The sequence below is a fragment of the Onychostoma macrolepis genome, chromosome 17 (assembly GCF_012432095.1).
Source record: "Onychostoma macrolepis isolate SWU-2019 chromosome 17, ASM1243209v1, whole genome shotgun sequence".
Lineage (NCBI taxonomy): Eukaryota > Metazoa > Chordata > Actinopteri > Cypriniformes > Cyprinidae > Onychostoma > Onychostoma macrolepis.
The window spans coordinates 4121602-4140336 of NC_081171.1; the positions used below are offsets into that span (position 1 = coordinate 4121602).

At 34.9% G+C, this 18735-nt stretch overlaps 1 protein-coding gene across 7 annotated transcripts in view; it reads right to left on the reverse strand.

Moving 5' to 3' along the window:
• stxbp5b (syntaxin binding protein 5b (tomosyn)) overlaps positions 1 to 18735 on the reverse strand; it is a 39862-nt gene that overhangs the window by 11515 nt on the left and 9612 nt on the right. For 2 of the 7 annotated variants that reach the window (XM_058748911.1, XM_058748910.1), the window contains exons 3-19: positions 11748 to 11829; positions 11460 to 11560; positions 10665 to 10799; positions 10439 to 10502; positions 10266 to 10349; positions 9085 to 9208; positions 8070 to 8148; positions 7441 to 7595; positions 6162 to 6234; positions 5941 to 6088; positions 5797 to 5864; positions 5590 to 5630; positions 5084 to 5304; positions 3657 to 3844; positions 3296 to 3421; positions 2294 to 2445; positions 947 to 1009 (exon numbers count right to left, since the gene is read on the reverse strand). In XM_058748911.1, the coding sequence (XP_058604894.1) occupies positions 947 to 1009; positions 2294 to 2445; positions 3296 to 3421; positions 3657 to 3844; positions 5084 to 5304; positions 5590 to 5630; positions 5797 to 5864; positions 5941 to 6088; positions 6162 to 6234; positions 7441 to 7595; positions 8070 to 8148; positions 9085 to 9208; positions 10266 to 10349; positions 10439 to 10502; positions 10665 to 10799; positions 11460 to 11560; positions 11748 to 11829 (1904 nt within the window). Of the gene's footprint in view, positions 1 to 16; positions 65 to 159; positions 235 to 946; positions 1010 to 1179; positions 1264 to 2293; positions 2446 to 3295; positions 3422 to 3656; positions 3845 to 5083; positions 5305 to 5589; positions 5631 to 5796; positions 5865 to 5940; positions 6089 to 6161; positions 6235 to 7440; positions 7596 to 8069; positions 8149 to 9084; positions 9209 to 10265; positions 10350 to 10438; positions 10503 to 10664; positions 10800 to 11459; positions 11561 to 11747; positions 11830 to 18735 lie in introns of all 7 variants that reach the window. The other 5 variants (XM_058748912.1, XM_058748907.1, XM_058748906.1 and 2 more) reach the window with 5 other exon arrangements.

Sequence of the window (18735 nt, forward strand, 5' to 3'; positions counted from 1 at the left end):
GAACATTATACAGTACCAAAGTCATTGGCAACAGTCTTGGATATCCGCTTGCTTTTGGACTTCACTGGAAAATGTATTGAATAGAACCAATCAAAGAAAATAAAAGATTTCCTAAGACAAAAAAGCTGTTTCTAAAAGGTGTTTATAAATGTACCGTACCCTTGTCAATAAACTTTTGTTTGCTGTCTTCATCAGAATTGCACGGTGAACCGGAGCCTAAAGCAACAACACAGCCTGCATAATAATGTGACACAGCCGATGGGGTCTTATGTAACTTTTGGCAACTATATGCATATCAAAGTCAAATTTCTTGTAAATGAAATGCACTTAGTCAGCACACCTGACTGGGATTCTGACGATGCTTGCGGAATTGTTTTCATTTTTTGCAGTGCTAAAGAATTTTTAACTATAATAGAGCTTCACGTCCAATTCTCTGGCATTGCAGTGTTTGTCAATATGTCTGTCTATAAGTTGCAGTGTGCAATTTCTGCATGACCAATGAAATTGTATGGGTTTGGCAGGACTACCAGTTTGTTCAAACCATGCCGACAGGGGTCCTTTAGTTCAGTTTAGTGCTGCAGAAATTACACACTGCACCTTAAAAGGCACAGTCCACACAAAATGCACATGCTTTCATCACAAACTCAACCTCATGTTGTATCAGTTTAGTTAAACACAAGTGGCTAGAATACTTGAAATACAGACACATATTACTACATTTCACATTTTTGGAGCTTGGGAGTATAAAATGAAAGTAGGTGGTGATTTATGAAAAACAAAAGATTTCTGTTCTGCCTTCTTAAATACATGTTTAGAACAACAGAAGCTTCATGTTTGGGTGAATTGTTCTTTTAAGCGTTTGCCAATAAACTACCATCAATCAATGCTCTCAATATGTTTTGTTCTACCAGTAAATATGAGGGAGAACGAATGAAGGAATCTTTACCTGAAGTTGGTGATTTGCATCTCTCCTCTGGTGTGGCTGATGCATCATTACCATCACAAAGACCTGTTGAAACAAACAACAGCCTGGCTGACATTTATGCAATAAACATCACGTAACACTTAAATAATAAATCAACACAAAAATAGTCTATAGTGTTAAACAAAGAGAAAAAGAAGAATGCAGACAGATATAAAGAGAAGAACAAGACCTTTGATGAGTGCCGTGTGACTTACTGAGGTAAGAAGAACGAAGCTTTTTCACAGATTCAGAATAAAAGTTAGAGAGGCCGGACATGCAAGACTTCTTATGCAGAGTGTCTTTACGAAACCACAGAGAGAGACGAATATTGAAATGGTGAGACAAAACAATGACACAAAATCAAATGAACAGCTAGAAGGCCTTTGAACTGACAGAGTCCAGAGACTGAATTTAGGGCAGATTGGACATTTGTTCTGCCTTTATTATTTTCAATAAACGAGTAAAGTCTAAAAATAATTAAAAAATAAAAATTGACAATAAATGCACAAGAATGCACAATATTAGTGGTCAAGATAATGATTACTGCACATTAAAATTTAAATTAAAATTGAGCATTTTTTATTATTATACTACCCAATTCCAACTGAACTGGAAGCTTGTTTCTGCCAGATAATAAAAAAATAAATAAAAAGGTGACTTCTGATTTTTTAAAAAATCACAATTCAGACCTTTTTTACCTCCTAATTCAGACTGGTTTCTCAGAATTGCAAGATATAACCTCCAATTCAGAGTAAAAAAGTCAATTGTGAGAAAAAAAAGGACTGAATTGTGAGATAAAAAGTCGTTACATGGCGGAAATGGACTTCCATACAAAACAGAACAGATAAAAAAATTGTGAAGCTAACCCCAAAAATGAGTAATAAGTGATTGATTACTATTAAATAATGAATAAACTGCTATTTGGTCAGATAAATTGGTCCGATTTTTTGTATCAGTGCATCACTAACAATAATGCGAAATGTCACATGGCCTTAAATTCAGTCTGTTGGCATCTGTGTATTTCAAAGATTGAAACTCAAATGAGTGAACAACAAAAAGAACAAGAAAAGACAGGGGACAGAAAAGAACAAACACCGGCGCCCCTTTTTGAGCATATGGATCGGATGATTTTCTAAGATCGGTGCAGATGGTTCCTCGGCCAGAGACGACCACCTGCAGTTTGAAGGATGCAGGAGCACCACGGTCCGGAGACTGACACCGCTCATGATGAGCATGTGCTTTACTTTATCAGACAGAAACAGACTGACAACATGCAGAGGTTATGATTATTAGTAAGAGGATGAAGCTTTCTCTTAGATGTTTGTTCACCTGCCGAGGGCTGTCTGGTTTTGCGGGGTGAGTGTGGTTGTCTGTGGTGAGGATCTGTGAAGCCGTACAGCTCAGCTGTGCTCATGTTCAGAAGCAGAGTTTTCTGAAGGTAATCAACCACACCAAGACCATTTCCATTGCCAAAAGCAACTCTGTAAAACACACAACAGATTCACACTACCGGTCAAAAGTAAGGAATGATTAAGTTTGCAACCAGGGTGCATTTATTTGATCAAAATAAAGGAAAAACAATAATATGAAGATACATTATTACAATTTAAAATAACTGTATTTTATTGCAATATATTTTAATGTGTAATTTATTCCAGTGTTACTCCAGTGTCACATGATCCTTCAGTAATCGTTCTAATATGCTGATTGCTTTTTTCTTCGTATTATTATGTTTATTGTTATCAATGCTGAAAACAGTTTTGGCGGCTTAATATTTCTGCCAGTGGTGAATTACTAAGTATTGGTATTATGTAAAAAAAAAATTGCACTTGAGCATCTATAAATAAAAAGTAAACTGCTATTTCTTAGCTTTGAAAGTTTGCTTTTGTGCAGAACATTTGTGCAGCATTAATTTAATCACAATTTCTACTCAAGGCTCCAGATGTAAAACTGAAATCTCAATCCTAAATTTGAAAATATTAAACTTTAAATTCAGCAACAGTTGATTTTATGATTATTTGACAGTTAACAGACTTTATAAACTTGAATAACAAATTCAAACATCTTTAGCGATGGTAATCAGATATAAGAGTATATTGTAGCTCATTACATTTGAGCATTTCAACAGTATTCAAGTAGTTAAAATTCTTAATTATTGTAATAAAGAAAAATTATTCAAGCATGGCTGCTAGGCGTTAATATGATGGATCATGACACATAAAACTTGTCTGAAAGATAATGAACAGCTGTTGTGGAAAGGAGGTGTTTTTAAATGCTCAGTAAACACATATGTGCGATAAATGAGCTAGTGTTGTCGTTTCGTGGACTTACAGGCCATATGCAGAGTTGACGGCCAGGCTGGTGATCTGTTGTGGCGGCTCCCCGCTGACCCACACCAGCTGAATGAGCAGCTCCACCTGGTAGCCCGGAGACTGTTTGAGAGGAGAACTCCTGACCCTGGCCAAGTAAGACACAGGACACAATTAACTACATGCTAATTTAAGCACAGACCAAATCATGTGGTCTTACAGCCAGACATTTAATCAAAAATCTGGTCCACACGGGCAAATTTATGGCCCAAACCTGTAAACTTAAACATGAAAAGAACATTTCATTAACATGCTTTTGTTTTGTTGTTTTTACATGCAGCTTAGGGATGAATAAATCTGAAATCGATGAAAACAGACTGTACTTGAGACAGGGCACATTATCTCGCAGGCCGTCAGACGAGTTGTTGCTGCTGGTGGAGGGGTGGGACTGAGGCAGGCTGGTCTGAGGGCTGGATGAGGTTCCTGGGGTGGAAACAGCTGACGCCTGTTCGCCTCCGCCCTCGGGAGTCTCCACTTCATTCAGCTCACACTGCATACGCACTTCCAGGAGCTACAGACACAAGATAACTGTCATCAGATCTATACAACCATGTGCATGTTCACAGATGAAGATACAGACAAGTAATTGTACTCTTTCATAAGAAAAATAGTCAATTCAATTTTCTCTTACATTTTCTTCAATTTGTCCATAAATACATCTATGCAAATCATTTAATATTTTAGCATTTTCAACAAAACTGACTGTCCTCATCATGAACTGTGTAATACAGAAAAGTATTAAAATGAATGATATTATTATTTATTATTATTATTTATTATTGAAACGATTTTAGAGGTTGACTCTACAAATGAATTGACATATTAACTTGAAAAAAATTAATTAATTTGTATTCTATATTAATTTTTTTTTCTTCCAGGAAATATGTAAAGTCACATGTAAAGTGAAAAATCTAAAAACAGAAAGAAATCTCCATAACTCCCAGATACAATTGAAGGACACCTAAAAAGTACAAAATTAAGAAAAAGAAACAAAGGAATATCTGGTGGAAAAGAAAATATATAGAAGGGACATTAGATTGAACTGCATATGGTAACACTGTTATTAACTGGTATAATGAAATATTAACATTTCTACATTTATATACACAGATTTCTCTTGTGAAGTGACTCACCAAATTAATTTCTAATTGAGAATTCTCTTGGGGAGCTTTAATATTATATAATATTGCTAATACACCGGCAGGAAGATATTCTCCAGGCTTGTAAGTATAAAGAAGAGTTTTACCCACTATTAATTATATTTGTAATATCTATGTAGAGCTACTTCCATGTTCATTTATTCAGTCCTACGGTGTGACACCTCCTCATTAAAAAAAACAAGGTTTTTAGCATTAATAAGCATAAATAAGTGAGAGCTTTACTCATTTGTATGGATACAGCATATGGTATTCTAACTGCTGGAAACCATGTGTCAAAACAACTTAAAGCTTAATGAAATATCCTGCAGTGTGCATACTAAACTCCATCTAAAACGGCTTTAAACAGCATTTTTCTAATTGCATTATAATCACCATGCAGTTTTTAGGACCTCGTATTAATATTAAGCATTTGTAACATAGAGGGACCATTTAAAATGAACTTGTGAAATGAAGAACGTAAATAAAATGCTGACCAGCTGCATCTGTGACAAATCTATACATTTTAAACTAGTATCTTGTTCATTTGTCAACTACACATATACACAGCCTGCACATTTACACATATATACATGCATTTAAAAGGGTCAGACCTGAACTACTTCAGTGGTGACTTCCTGTTTGCTGAACCTGTAGACTATGACATGAGCTGATACTCCAGCCACACAAAGCACACGGCTCTCTGGACACCAGGACAAGATCTGGATGGCGAACGGATCTTCATCCACAATTTCAGTACTGGATTTCTCCTCTTTACCGCGGGGCTTCTCAAACACCTTCGCTGTTTTCAGCTTATACAAAACCTGCAGCATTACTGACAGACACAAAAGAACAAATTCAGCATCTTTATTAGTTGACGCTAAATATTTTTACAAATTATTAGCAGATCCGATTAGCAAATCTGCAAACTTCAATTGCATTTTCTGATTTAAATTGGAGAGTAATCTGTAAAATATCTGCAAAATCTGTAAAAATGTATCTGAGAGTGTTTTACTCTTGGTAGCTGAAAGCATAATCAAACTGGCCAACTCAAAATAATGCTGTAGACTGCACTTGTGACATAAAACATAAAAGTGTGTTTCCCGAGACAGAAACTCACATGCTGAGGCATCCCAAAACTTGATCGATCCATCAGCATGCCTGTTGTTTTCAGAAAGAAAACAGAAGAAAACAATAACAGCCCTGGTGCCGAACAGAAAAGCATTTTTCCTTCCAATACCAAAAAACTATTTCCCTCTCTAATCCGATTACTATACAAGAAAAGGCTTCGGTACAACAAAGAGTGTGTGCATGAGAGATCACGTACCCAGTGATGATAATCTCTGAGAAACTTAGTGTTCCCTGGCCCCAGTTACCTCCACTTATGGGCCATTCCTGCATAAAAACACAGATTTGGATCAGCTGTTTTAGAACTATTCATTTTCTTAAACAGTGGAGGGCAGAACGTTACCTTCTTACTGAACCCTTGTCTCTTCTGTCTGGAGCCCACTGAGTAAAGTGCAGGAATGACTTCAGCCGGACAGTCCGCAAAATATTCACAGCAGGTCACCGGAGACTCATGGATGGACAGAGGATACGGATTCTCAAAGATCGGATACCTGCGCAGAGAGGCTTTTTATAAAACAGCTGCACAAACCAAGACAGTGTGTATAACGTTTGGCATTTACTCACCCAATTTGTGCAAGGTCAATGACAACCAAATCCTTCTCCAGCAGGACAACAACCGCATAAGGTTCCTGGAAATCTGTGGGGATAGAGAAGGAACAATTATTTTAAACACTTAAATGAGGCATTTCAACAAAATACCACTTATTTTTTTTATTTATTTAGTGAAAAAAAATGTTTTTGATAAATGTTTTTCATAACTAGATTTTTATTTTAGTTCTTACATATCTCCTTTGCAACAACAATTGTCTGGTCTAAAAATTATAGTTCATTAAAAGAAAAGAAATCTAAAGTTTTTTTTTTTCTTCTCATTATATTGCCTAACATAGAGCACTATGTCTAGTTTGAATTTATCAGTATTTAACTACAAATATAAATAATATTTATATTATATATATATATATATATATATATATATATATATATATATATATATATATATATATATATATATATATATATATATATATACACACACACACACACACACACACACATATATATATATATATATATACACACACACATTATATATACACATATGTATATATATATATATATATATACACATACACACACACACACACACATATATATATATATATATACACACACACACATTATATATACACATATATATATAGATATATACACACACATATATATATTTATTATTATTATTATTATTATTTATATTTAATTAGTTGATTTTTTTTTGTAGATACAAATCAGAACTAGACAAATTGCTATATTGTTGGGCTGGGCGATATAAATGGAAAAAATGTTTATTGATAATTAATTATTATTTTCTTTGATTTTTATATACTTTTATAATAGTTATATATGCTTTTCTATGACATATATTTATGTATTTATTAATTAATCGCATCCAATATAAATGTTTTTGTTTACATAATATATGCGTGTGTACAGTTTATACATTTAAAACATTTGTATATAATATCAATTATATGAATATAAATATATACATGGAAATATTTTCAAAATATATACTGTATGTTTGTGTATTCATATATACATAAACATACACAGTATATATATATATATATATATATATATATATATATATATATATATATATATATATATATATATATATATATATATATATATATATGACAATAACATATTTAAAAATAAGAAAAATTAAACCAATGCTGCTTTGTTGTAAAATTGTATTTTGCCTCTGTTGTTTTTAAAGCACTGTTAATTATACAGTAAACGTTATGGGAGAAATCCAGCGATGGGTGGGGCAGTGACTTGCCGTTTGGATATGGGGTTTCACACAGCGTAAGGAAATCCACTATGGGGTAGTCCATCTCCAGCACTGCAGTGCTTTTCCCATGCATCACAGTCAGACAGGCTCGCCTACCCACTGTATCATATGACAAACCTCCACACAGTATCATGAATGGGTCCCTTAACAAAACAAATTAACAAATCTCATTTTTCCATGATGCAAAGCCAAGCCGGAAGTGAAACAAATTAGTGCTTCATTCAGAAAGAGTGGAATGAAGAAAATGATTAAAAGTAATACAAAATGTACTGTCATTTTAGCTGTATATTTTATATCAGTCTTCTGAAAAACATCATGTCATCCCCTTAAAAACCATAAAACCGAAGCATCAATGCCAGACAGTCTCTCGCAATGCAAGGTTGCACAAGTCTCAAACCAATGCATCATGCTCTGTTTGCTTCCTGAATGCAACCCTGAGAAAAATTGATTGTCATATTAGCTGTATATTTTATGTCAGTCTTCTTAAAAACATCATGTCATCCCCTTAAAACCCATAAAACAGAAGCACCTATACCAGACAGTCAACGTGTGCAATGCATCATGCTCTGTTTGCTTCCTGAATGCAACCCTGAGTTCAGCTTCCTCTGAGGCCTTACCCTGCCCTGGTAGTTCTGTACTCCACTTTCAAGATGGGTTTGCATGGCTCGGGCTTCTTTCCATCCTTGGGCTGTTTACCTGGGAGAGAATATCGCATGGTAAACAAGGTGTGCAAATAAATATGCCTTCATATATTTTTATCTCCTTTCCTATCACCAGTCTCTGTGTATTCTTATCATGGGAACCTCAATAAATTAAGTGTAGAAAACTTAAGGCACATCATTTGATTCTAATTAGATTCCAAAACCATTTTCGGTGCAACTACTACTCATTTTAAAACTAATTAAATTTTACATTTTAAAAGATTCATTTCTGTAAACAGATTCTGCACTTTTGATAAAGAATCCCGATGCACTTGTAAATAGATTATTTTGCTTCACCCTTAGTAAGGATTTGAATTTCTTCAGTGAAAAATCTGCAGTATTAAACCTGAATTTTGTCATTTTTTGGAGGCTGAAACATATTCACACAGTGAAACACAATGAAACACAGTTTTCAGAAGTAGTAGTATAGTGGTGAACAACAACAACAAATATAATTTTTGCTCTCCCATTTGCACCAATAGCAAAAATCCATGATAATGTATGACTTTACAAATGAGGAAAAAAGTATAGTGAGATTGATTGCATTGATCAAAAAGAAAGATGTCACATTTCCAATCACTCCCTTGGCTGCTGTGTTAGAAACACTCAAGCAGTTAGTTAGCATTAAGAATATTCACAACTTTGTTAGATTTACAACATTAATAACTGTTGAAACGTGTCATCAAAGTCTGTGAAAAGTGTCCATAAGTAAGTCATTCATAGGCTGACTGCCTGAAAGTATAGTGACTCTTTAAACGCATTGATCGGTTTCAGAAACCTGTTTGGAAACAATCATTTTTGTTTCATTGGTTCTGCTAACAGCACTTAAAAGACACACTTCACCTCTACAGTCTTGTAATATTTATTCTATGCTCCCTGAAGCGCTCAACCTGAGGAACTTGGAAGGGAGTTTGTTTGGGCAGAAGCTTACCATGTGGCGTAATGATCTGGGCAGGCTTGGCAGGAGCGCGTACATTCCATGTGGTAAGCGTGCCATCTGAGTGACTGCACACAAACTGTTTCCCCTCGTGATGCCAAGCCACAGAGTGGATCGCCTACAGGCCAAACAAAAGATGAGTAATCAACCACAAGAGAAACCAGGTCAGGCAAACTACGGTTCATGTGTTGTGACAGCTTATATGAGTCAACAATAATAAACAACAAACATCTCAGTTCCGTTCCTCATAGATAACAAATGCATCTGAAAAAAGTTACTTCCTGTAGAATAGACTTGTTTATTTGAGTACTCAATAGATGTATCAAGTGATCTGTCCATTTAGCCACATGACACCAATATGCATGGTAAAAAAAACTCATGTCATTTTTCGATGTTGTAAATAACACAAAGGTTACTGGAGTCCACTTCACAAAACAAATACCATTTCAAAATGTTATATATATATATATATATATATATATGGCCATAAAATAATGATAATTATTATTACTACTAAAACTAAATATAAAAAAAAAATAAGTATTTAAGAAGAAGAATTTTATTTTACATTACAACTATAAATTACAATATTAATATTTATGGCTGTCGTAATTCCTTCATTTTCAAACATTAAACCAATAAAATACTATTTCAGTCTTTCACATTTAATTAAGTGTGTTACTTGTTACTTACTTAGTTAAATATGAAATTGACTAGCAATTTTTGAACGAAAATTGTTTCTGCTCCAATTTTTCAAAACTCTTCAGTTTTTTACTGTCCTTTGATGTGATGTGTAACTTTTAATGTGTAATTTACTGTCTTATGATGTGAACAGCAAGTTACCACCAAACATGTCACAACTATTACTAAAATGTGAATGTAAGGATGGTTGGAAATGTACAGCTGTTAATAAATTCTAAAGTTAAGTTTACTGCATTAAAGAGAATAACATGCAATTATTGTTGTGTTTTTGTGATCAATCACTACTGTCACATTACACTGAGTACTTGGAGTACATCCCATCTCTACTGGAGACCTTCCTTCCTTTCAGGGAATTTACAGAATGAGAGTAAGTAGCTTTGCTTTAAACAATGCTCTAATTTTGGCCCGAAATGCAATGAGACATCCAGTCAGGATGGGCTACTGGTCAATGTCCTACAATAACATTGTCTCACCTCATCATAGCTGTACCGATAGTCAGCCTTCTTCGATTTCAAGTCCCACAGCACAACTATGCCACACTCAAAACCAATTAAAAGCTGCAAAATAGAAACACAACTTTTCTGAAATGGTACAAACTGAAAGATTTAGGGAATAAATTTGATGCCAAAGGGTCAAGATTTCGTACTTTCCCTTCGTCCATAGGGTTATCGCTGATATGAACCACAGGTCCAGGGTGAGTCTTTGAGGAACTGTTGAAGAGAGGAAAATATTTCGAAGTGATATGCAGAGATCATTCATGATGACCTTGTGTAGATATTTGTGCACAAGTCCTTTAATTAAAATCTCCCAAACCCAAACAGTAGAAGAAAACACATGAGAATCACTGGAGTTCACGGTGTCTAGACACTCACAGTTCAATGGCTTTGTTCCACATGATCACATAGCCTGAGAGGGTGAAGGACTCCACATTGACAATGTGAATGTTCCCTCTTTCTGTGCCCACGTACAGCCATTTACTCTGAAACGGCAAATGGCAAAACGTGATCCTGCCAAAGACAAGGAGAGAGCTGACCTTAATCAAAGTGAAATATTCCCTGTGATTATCTCTTACGATGGCGAACATTTGACTGATCTGTGCCTCGTTACGCATAAGGATGAAATGGCAATAACAGCAGAGTGAAATCTGGCAAAATGAATGAGTCACGGTTGATAAATCATCTGGTATTACTGTGGACGACCGTGCATTACTGCCATTGTGTGTCTTCTGAATGGGACACCAATCAAGACTACATGCAACTGAGGACACTTGAGAACATTGTCCTGCCCATTTGTCTCTGAACAAACATTCATTTCAAGCCTTCATGGTCTGTTGATTAACAGAAAATGCAGAAACTCAAAGTACATTGCTACTTATACAAGACAAAAACTTTGAAAGCCCAGGTAAGGCCAACTTTTGTATTTTCTGAAGAAAATGTAAGTGTTGTTTGCCTGTGCTGCCACAAAAGCACAAACGCTTCTCTTTTGTTGAGAAGTGCCTCTCATCAAGTAAGAGATGATGTTTTGTGCATGCTGTGTTCCCAAATGCATGTTAAAGCGACCCATTCTCAGAGCAGATGATATACAGTATATATAATTTGTGTTTTGATAAGGCACACCAAATCATATCGCAACATTGCTCATGGTTTATTTGTACACAGGATGCTTACCTCTCCCGATTAAATTTTAGAGAATGAAGGATGGCTGGAAGTTTTTGCCTCAGATTCCACAAATGAATACTGTCATCTGCCAAAGCACTAACCAGCGCCCCCTATAGACCAAACAAACAGGAACACAATAAAGTACTGAAGAGCTCTACATTTGTAATTCACATTTTGAACAGATTAAAGATTAAATATTCAACTAAAAGCTACAGGCAATGTGAGGGAGAGGGATAAGACCTGGAGAAAGTAAAGAAGCGGAAATGACTATACACAGATGGTCAGGGCAGAACTCACTTCATTGACAAGAAACTCCAGCTGGATGACAGCCGATCCGCTCTCATGCTGGCAGTAACACTCCACTCCTGCTCGGCCGAATCTGTAAGCTCAGTTAAGGTACATACATCTCTGAACACCTCAGAGTCCCAGTCAAATGTGCTGAACACAGGATATGATGACTAGTGTATAAAAATGCATTGCGTAATTGAAGGGATTTTTCACTCTCATCTACTTCCAACAGTATTTTTTTTCTTTTGAAATGAGTTGTTAGACTGAAATTTGCATACAACCAAACTGGATGGTGATTTTTACCACCAAGCTCCAAAAAGTAATCCATATGCTTTCATACAATATTTTGTGTAAGAACTAGTTGATTCAAATTTGTATTACTCTTACATGTTTACAGCAAACAGCACTGATTATTGCACGTCAAATATGAGAAAAACATCTTGGAGCTTTGCAGTAAAAATCATCAGTTTTCATTGCATAGAGAATAGCTCAGACTTTTTGACCAAGATTCTCTTTTCATGTTTCAAGAAAGAAAGAAAAAAATACAGGTTGCATTATAATAGAGAGACTACAATACTTTACTGTATGACTATACAAATAAACTTCAAAAAGTCACAGCATCTAAAAATATACACCTTCATATACATTTTAACATAAAAACTAGATGTTGAGAAAAAGTCTCTCAACATGTTCATGTTACTTCTCAGCTACCCACAGACAATATGAGTAAACCACCAGGGTTCGGCACAAGAGGGAATGTGTGTTCCCAGAGGTCCGTGCGTCATATTACAGAGGGTCTCATCCATTGACTTAACTAAATGGATTATACAAAGTCTCTAATCAGAGTCTTAAGTCTTGTCTGTGAATGCTGCTCCAGCCCTCTGGAGTAATGCACTGTAAATGCTCCCATAAACCCCTTCTCCAGTAGGACAACAACGGCTGTCTCAGTCAAACAGTCATTCATATTCACTAGCACTGTGTTGCATTCCATGCTTTCTATGTGCATTTAGGCACAAATGCGAGTTCTGTTCTATATCAGGTTGCAGACTCCAGCGTTTCATAATGGGTGAACTCTTGTTTATGCTAACAAGAGTTCTTTCAAATCTCTGTTAGATTGTAATATAATCCAAAGAAAACCACAGATACTTTACAGCCAGTGATGGGAATAACGGCGTTATAAATAAACGGCGTTACTAACGGCGTTATTTTTTTCAGTAACGAGTAATCAAACGAATTACTGTTTCCCCCGTTACAACGCCGTTACCGTTACTGACAATAAAATGTGGCGTTACTATATTATATTATTAGAATAAAAATTTTCAGTTCATCTGAATGGATGCGCAGTGTAGCTGTATTTGACGTAATTACCATAAACTCTAGTGTGAAGCGCACGACTCGCCGTCGCTTTCTCTCACAGACACGCACGCAAAGAAAGATACAGAGCAAGAGAGTCTTTCATAACATGCAGAATTGACGCGCTACATGTAAACGATATTCCTGTCAAAATAACGGAGTTCCGATATTCCTGTCAAAATAACGGAGTTCCTTTAGAATTCTTCAACTTTTAAGAACTGCCGGTTTCTCTGGTAGTGGGCGGAACTAATGCGCAAACTACAATCTCATTGGCTGGCGCTCACCTATTATCGTCCCTGTTTTGATTTCAGCAAATCAATTCGCGCGAACGCAGACAACGTGATTAATATTCATGAACCCAGCAGTTCATTAATCCTTAGTGCGTTTTATATTGATGACAAATATGCATTCATACTTGGTTATATCATCATATAATATTAAATTATCATAATATTATATTATAATGCTTGACTGACTGATACTAAGTGTCAGTAGATAAAGTGTAGATTAATGTACAATGTTTTATAATAATAATTTATTCTTTTTAGTGTCCATTTCATTAATTTAACATATTTAATATTGGGGGCATTCAAAGTTATTTGATATTTTAACATTTTTTTTAAAGTAACGCAATAGTTACTTTCCCTGGTAATTAGTTACTTTTATAATGATGTAACTCCGTTACTAATTCAGTTATTATTTGTGAGAAGTAACTAGTAACTATAACTAATTACTTTTTTAAAGTAACGTGCCCAACACTGTTTACAGCGTTCACTCTTATAAAGGTTCCAAAAAGGAGTTTTCTCAGCAATGCTATTGAAGAACCATTATGGGTTCTCCAAAGAACCTTTCATTAAACAGTTCTTAAAAAAAGAACCATTAGAAGAACATTTTAATAACCTAAAGAACCTTTTTCCACTGTAAAGAACCTTTCATGGAAACATAGATGCCAATAAATACAACATAGGCGAGTAAAAAGAGCCTGTGTGACCCAGGGGCGAAGGCTATCTCACTCTAGCAATGTCCTCAGATCAGAAAGCTTCTTATCTGCCAAGAAGAATCACTGCAAAACAACATATGGACACTGTATGTTGTTACCTCAGGACATCGAACACACTTCTCATGCCAGGGAATGAATGCTAAAATAGTTGACACTATAAACAGGAAATGGGTTTCTCATCCGTATTGAATCAGCGGTTTCCTGCAGCAGTGTACTAATTTCCTCTTGAGTGACTTACAACTGTGAAAACATATTTATAAGACCTGAGAGCCCTACAAGTACACCGAACCAGCTTAAAGTATGTGAAGCTTGACAGCATCTAATGTGTTAACTCTGTGTTCTTCGGTCACACACATCCTACCACTGCAAGCTCTTGCACAGATCAATTATGGTAAATAACATTGGTAATACTGTGCACAGGAAAAGAAGCCATTACACTGAAGATGAACTCACCTTGCTGACGTGACAGTTTGCGAACAAGACTGCGCCAGAGAGTGCAAGAGGGCAATAAACTAAAAACAAGACGAAACTAATGCCTGTTTCATGCATTTAGTCATGTTAATATTTCACAGCTTCTTCATAAAACACACTAGATTCACTGATCTAGAAACTTATTAAATTAGGTTCAAATCTCTAACCTCCCAATTTGTTTACATTTATATCCTTAAATATTACAAATTTAGTGAGTAAAATCATAAAAAGTCAAGCTTTTTTTTACTTTCCTGCAGCCTCAGCCCTATTTATCATAGAGAAAAGATTAGAAAAACAGATAAATGAGATATTATGGACATCAAAAGCTGTCAGGAACTGTAATATTTGCACAGGTGTGCACCAGCATTTATTTTATGGCAGCTAACTAGTACTATGGAAAAAAGATATTGTTTTGGTCTGTTGTATAGAACAAACAGTGTTCTACTAGATTATGTTATTTTGAAGGAAAATTGAACAAATATTTAATTAAAGAAAGACAGAAAATGCGGTTCAGTGTTTCTGTAACTTACTTATATTTACTTATGTAAATATTGAGAGGCCTCTGTCGAAGAACTTTACTACAACTGGCATACTGAGTTCAATTACCCAAATTTAATGCCCAAAACTTTATTTTCTGCTAAATTAATAAATGTAAAACTTTATTTTCAGTTTTCAGGTCAAATTTTCATTTTGGTGCATCATTATTGGGGATAGCATTCAGCTCTCTCCTACATTCATTTCTTAAGATGCGCTGATGGGAAACCAAACAGGGATGTTTACACAGCAGACTCGCCTTCACCATATTTGGCAAATGGACTGAATAAATAACAGAGGGCTGTTATAAATAAGTTGCAGTGGACCACTGACTCATTATTTATTCATAACTGTAAGCATCAAGCTCTTGACCAGCCAGTTTCTCCTCAGCTTAAGCTCTCTGTGGCGCTAGATCAGAGCCCAGGGTCAGACAGCAGCTCTTCACATTCCCTGGGGTCTGGAGCTCAACCAAACAAACAGATCGCTGTTCGATTCTATTACTGGATATAATGATCACCAGTCACCATAAACCAGCATATAACATTTTTTCATGAGAGACACTAAAGATAAATGCGGTCAAATATACACATATTAATGTTTTCATTTACCCGAAAACCAAAAATAAAGTTACATTTACATTATCCAAATCGACTTACAAGTTTTGGTAATTGAATTTAGGTAACTCTGTATGCTGTTCAGTGTGTCGTGTTCTCGGGTGATATGAGTCAAACACAAAAAAAGATGAATATTAGAATCTGTCCTGTTTAATTTTATTTTTTCCTAAGCAAAAAGTAATGACTATTAGATTTTTAGCATGATTTACAGAATAAACCCACTTTGCCACTATCTTTAAAACCACTAGGTTTTACCCATTTGTCACCATATTTTAACATTTTATCACAAACGTTATTTGAAACACTAAAATCACTTTACTTGCATTTAATATGCTTTTTATGTACATAAAATCACTTTTGTAAATTTGATTTGATGCAGGCACCAAAATGGGACATTTCATCTTTGACCCATATATATAAGTTGCAGACACTAATGTCATCATTAATGAAAATTTCTATGAAAACAAAACGTACCAGTGAACAAAAAATATTTTTTCCTGAAATTAAACTACTGGAATTAAAATGAAATAAAATTAAAAAAAATTAATAAATAAAATGCATGCAATAAAAATGTTTTAAAAATCTAACCAAAAAATCAAAACTAACACTTCATTATGAACAAAAACAGATTAGAATGCATTTGTCCTATTGTTTTTTTTTTGTTTTTTTGTTTTTTCAATAAATGGCTAACACTTGGTTGCACACTGGTGAATTATTGTTCTATTTAAATTCACTTATAAATATACAATGTGGGGAAAAGGTTTAACTGACTGGTTGTGTAAAATGTCAGTCAAACGGCCACTTCCTGTCTAAGTGGGCAATTCTTTGCCAGAGTACACCATAGTCTGTGAGAATGACTTTAAACGGACCATCCACTAAACACGGGTTTGAGATGAAAGCTGGAGAAGATGATTACATGTGCATACGTAAGGATCTGGATTCACTAAAATTAAACATTCCAGCTGGTCTTCAAACTAGGGCCACTTTACAATGAGTCAGTTTGGGGCCAAAACAAAAATCACTGTCCTGTAGTGCAGAACTGGCCTAGAAAACACAAAGTTGCTCTTTGTGTACAGGTTCATTAACTTTTTCCTTTGATTGTCTGGATCTTTTTTTATTGTGAGTGACACTACTTTCATGACAGTTTCTCATTACAATAACCCAAAAGTAATTAATAAAATGTAAAAACCTATAGTACAAGCATCTATGCTGATTTATATCAAAATAATCTAAGGCAGTACAACAATAATCGCTCTGACTTAATTCATTCTTTTGATTTTGGGTCAAAATAGGACATGGATTTGTTCTTGACAAAATCATTTCCAATTAATATTCAATATGTATATGCAACACAATTATGCGTGCTACAAGGAGCAAAAGAACAAAGCTCTGTAACATTTCAAATAGGAAATCCACACAAAAGTTTTACTTTCTAAAGCATCATATTGCCGACCACAATGGGTGACTCACTTCAAACATCAGGGGCTTCCGCTGAGAGCAAACAGCAGTGCAATCTGACAAGGGTGCTGTCATACTATATGCCCTAATAACACAGGCCTCAAGTGCAAAAAGATTACAATGCAGCTAAAGCGGACAGGCTTGTCAACGTTCCCTGCAACCGCTGACATTTGTTCCTGGGAACTAAACAGTGCCAACACGGCAGTAAAGCAGCTCTCAAAAGAGAGAACAAGGAGGAAAAGAGCAATGCAGAGAGGAGATGAGATGATGTGGAAGGTGAGGACTAGTCAGAAAACTATCAAGAGGTCCAGAAATGATCAAAGCCTAACAAACATGCCAGTTCAGCACAGCACGGGGTTGTACATCTTTAATAAAACTGCCATCGGAGCATAATTAAAATTCTGTCTCTCTGGCCAAGAGCTGCTTGATTAGTTCATTAAATGAGAGTCAAATATATCTAATAAGAAAAAAACAATCTATTAACTAGGAAAGGAAGCTCATCAAGACTTGCTGGAAAGTTGTTAAAGTTTGAAGGTTATATATGCCTAAGAGTGAAAAAGACAGACAATAGATAATGGCATTGCGGCCAGGTGTCGCGAGGGTACTAATAGGTGGTTGCTAATGTGTTTCGAGTAGCTGCTAAGCGGTTGTTAAGGGGTTCTGAATTATTCCTGTCGCAATTATTGATTTATCGTCTGATCATGGTTATTTAATCTTATTCCAATTATTTGAGAAAACCACACTTTTCAATCATGTTTTGCTTAAATAAGAGAAATGTAAGCATTTAAAGAAATGCCATCAAATGCACAAGTAGTAAATAAAGAGGGGGGAAAAAATACAGAAGAAAAAAAAATAATATTAGTATAATATATACATTTTTATAAAGGGCTTCCTTCATACAAAGGCTTGTGGGTTAAATTAGATATGCACAGTATATTTACATAATTATTATAAAATAATATATATGTATACAGTAGTGGTAAGAATTATTGGCACCCTTGGTAAATATGATCAAAGGCGGCTGTGAAAATTAATCTGCATTGTTAATCCTTTTGATCTTTTATTAAAAGAATTCACAAAAATCTAACCTTTCATTGGATAATAAGAATTTAAAATGGGGAAATATCATTATGAAATATTATATATATATATATATATATATATACACACACACACACACATACATATATATATATATGAATTACAGAAACATTATTAATTTTAACAGCTCTAAAATAAATCATATGGGCCAATTTTATTATCATTTTTAATTTATCTTATTTATTAACAATTCCAAGTGAAACAAAAAATACTGTATGAGGCATGCACTTTAAGTGGCAAACCGAACAGAATTAAATCATTAAATTACAATTATTTGTATGAAAATCAATTGTCAGCACAATATTTGAGATCATGACAGGCGTGTTTTAAGTGGTTGCTAGGGTGCTGCTAGACATCACAAGACTGTTAAGATGTTCTGGTTGCTAGGGCATAGCTAAGCGAACATACTAACAAACTAAGACATACAGATACATAATGGCTTTGTTAGGGAGCTGTTAAGGTGCTC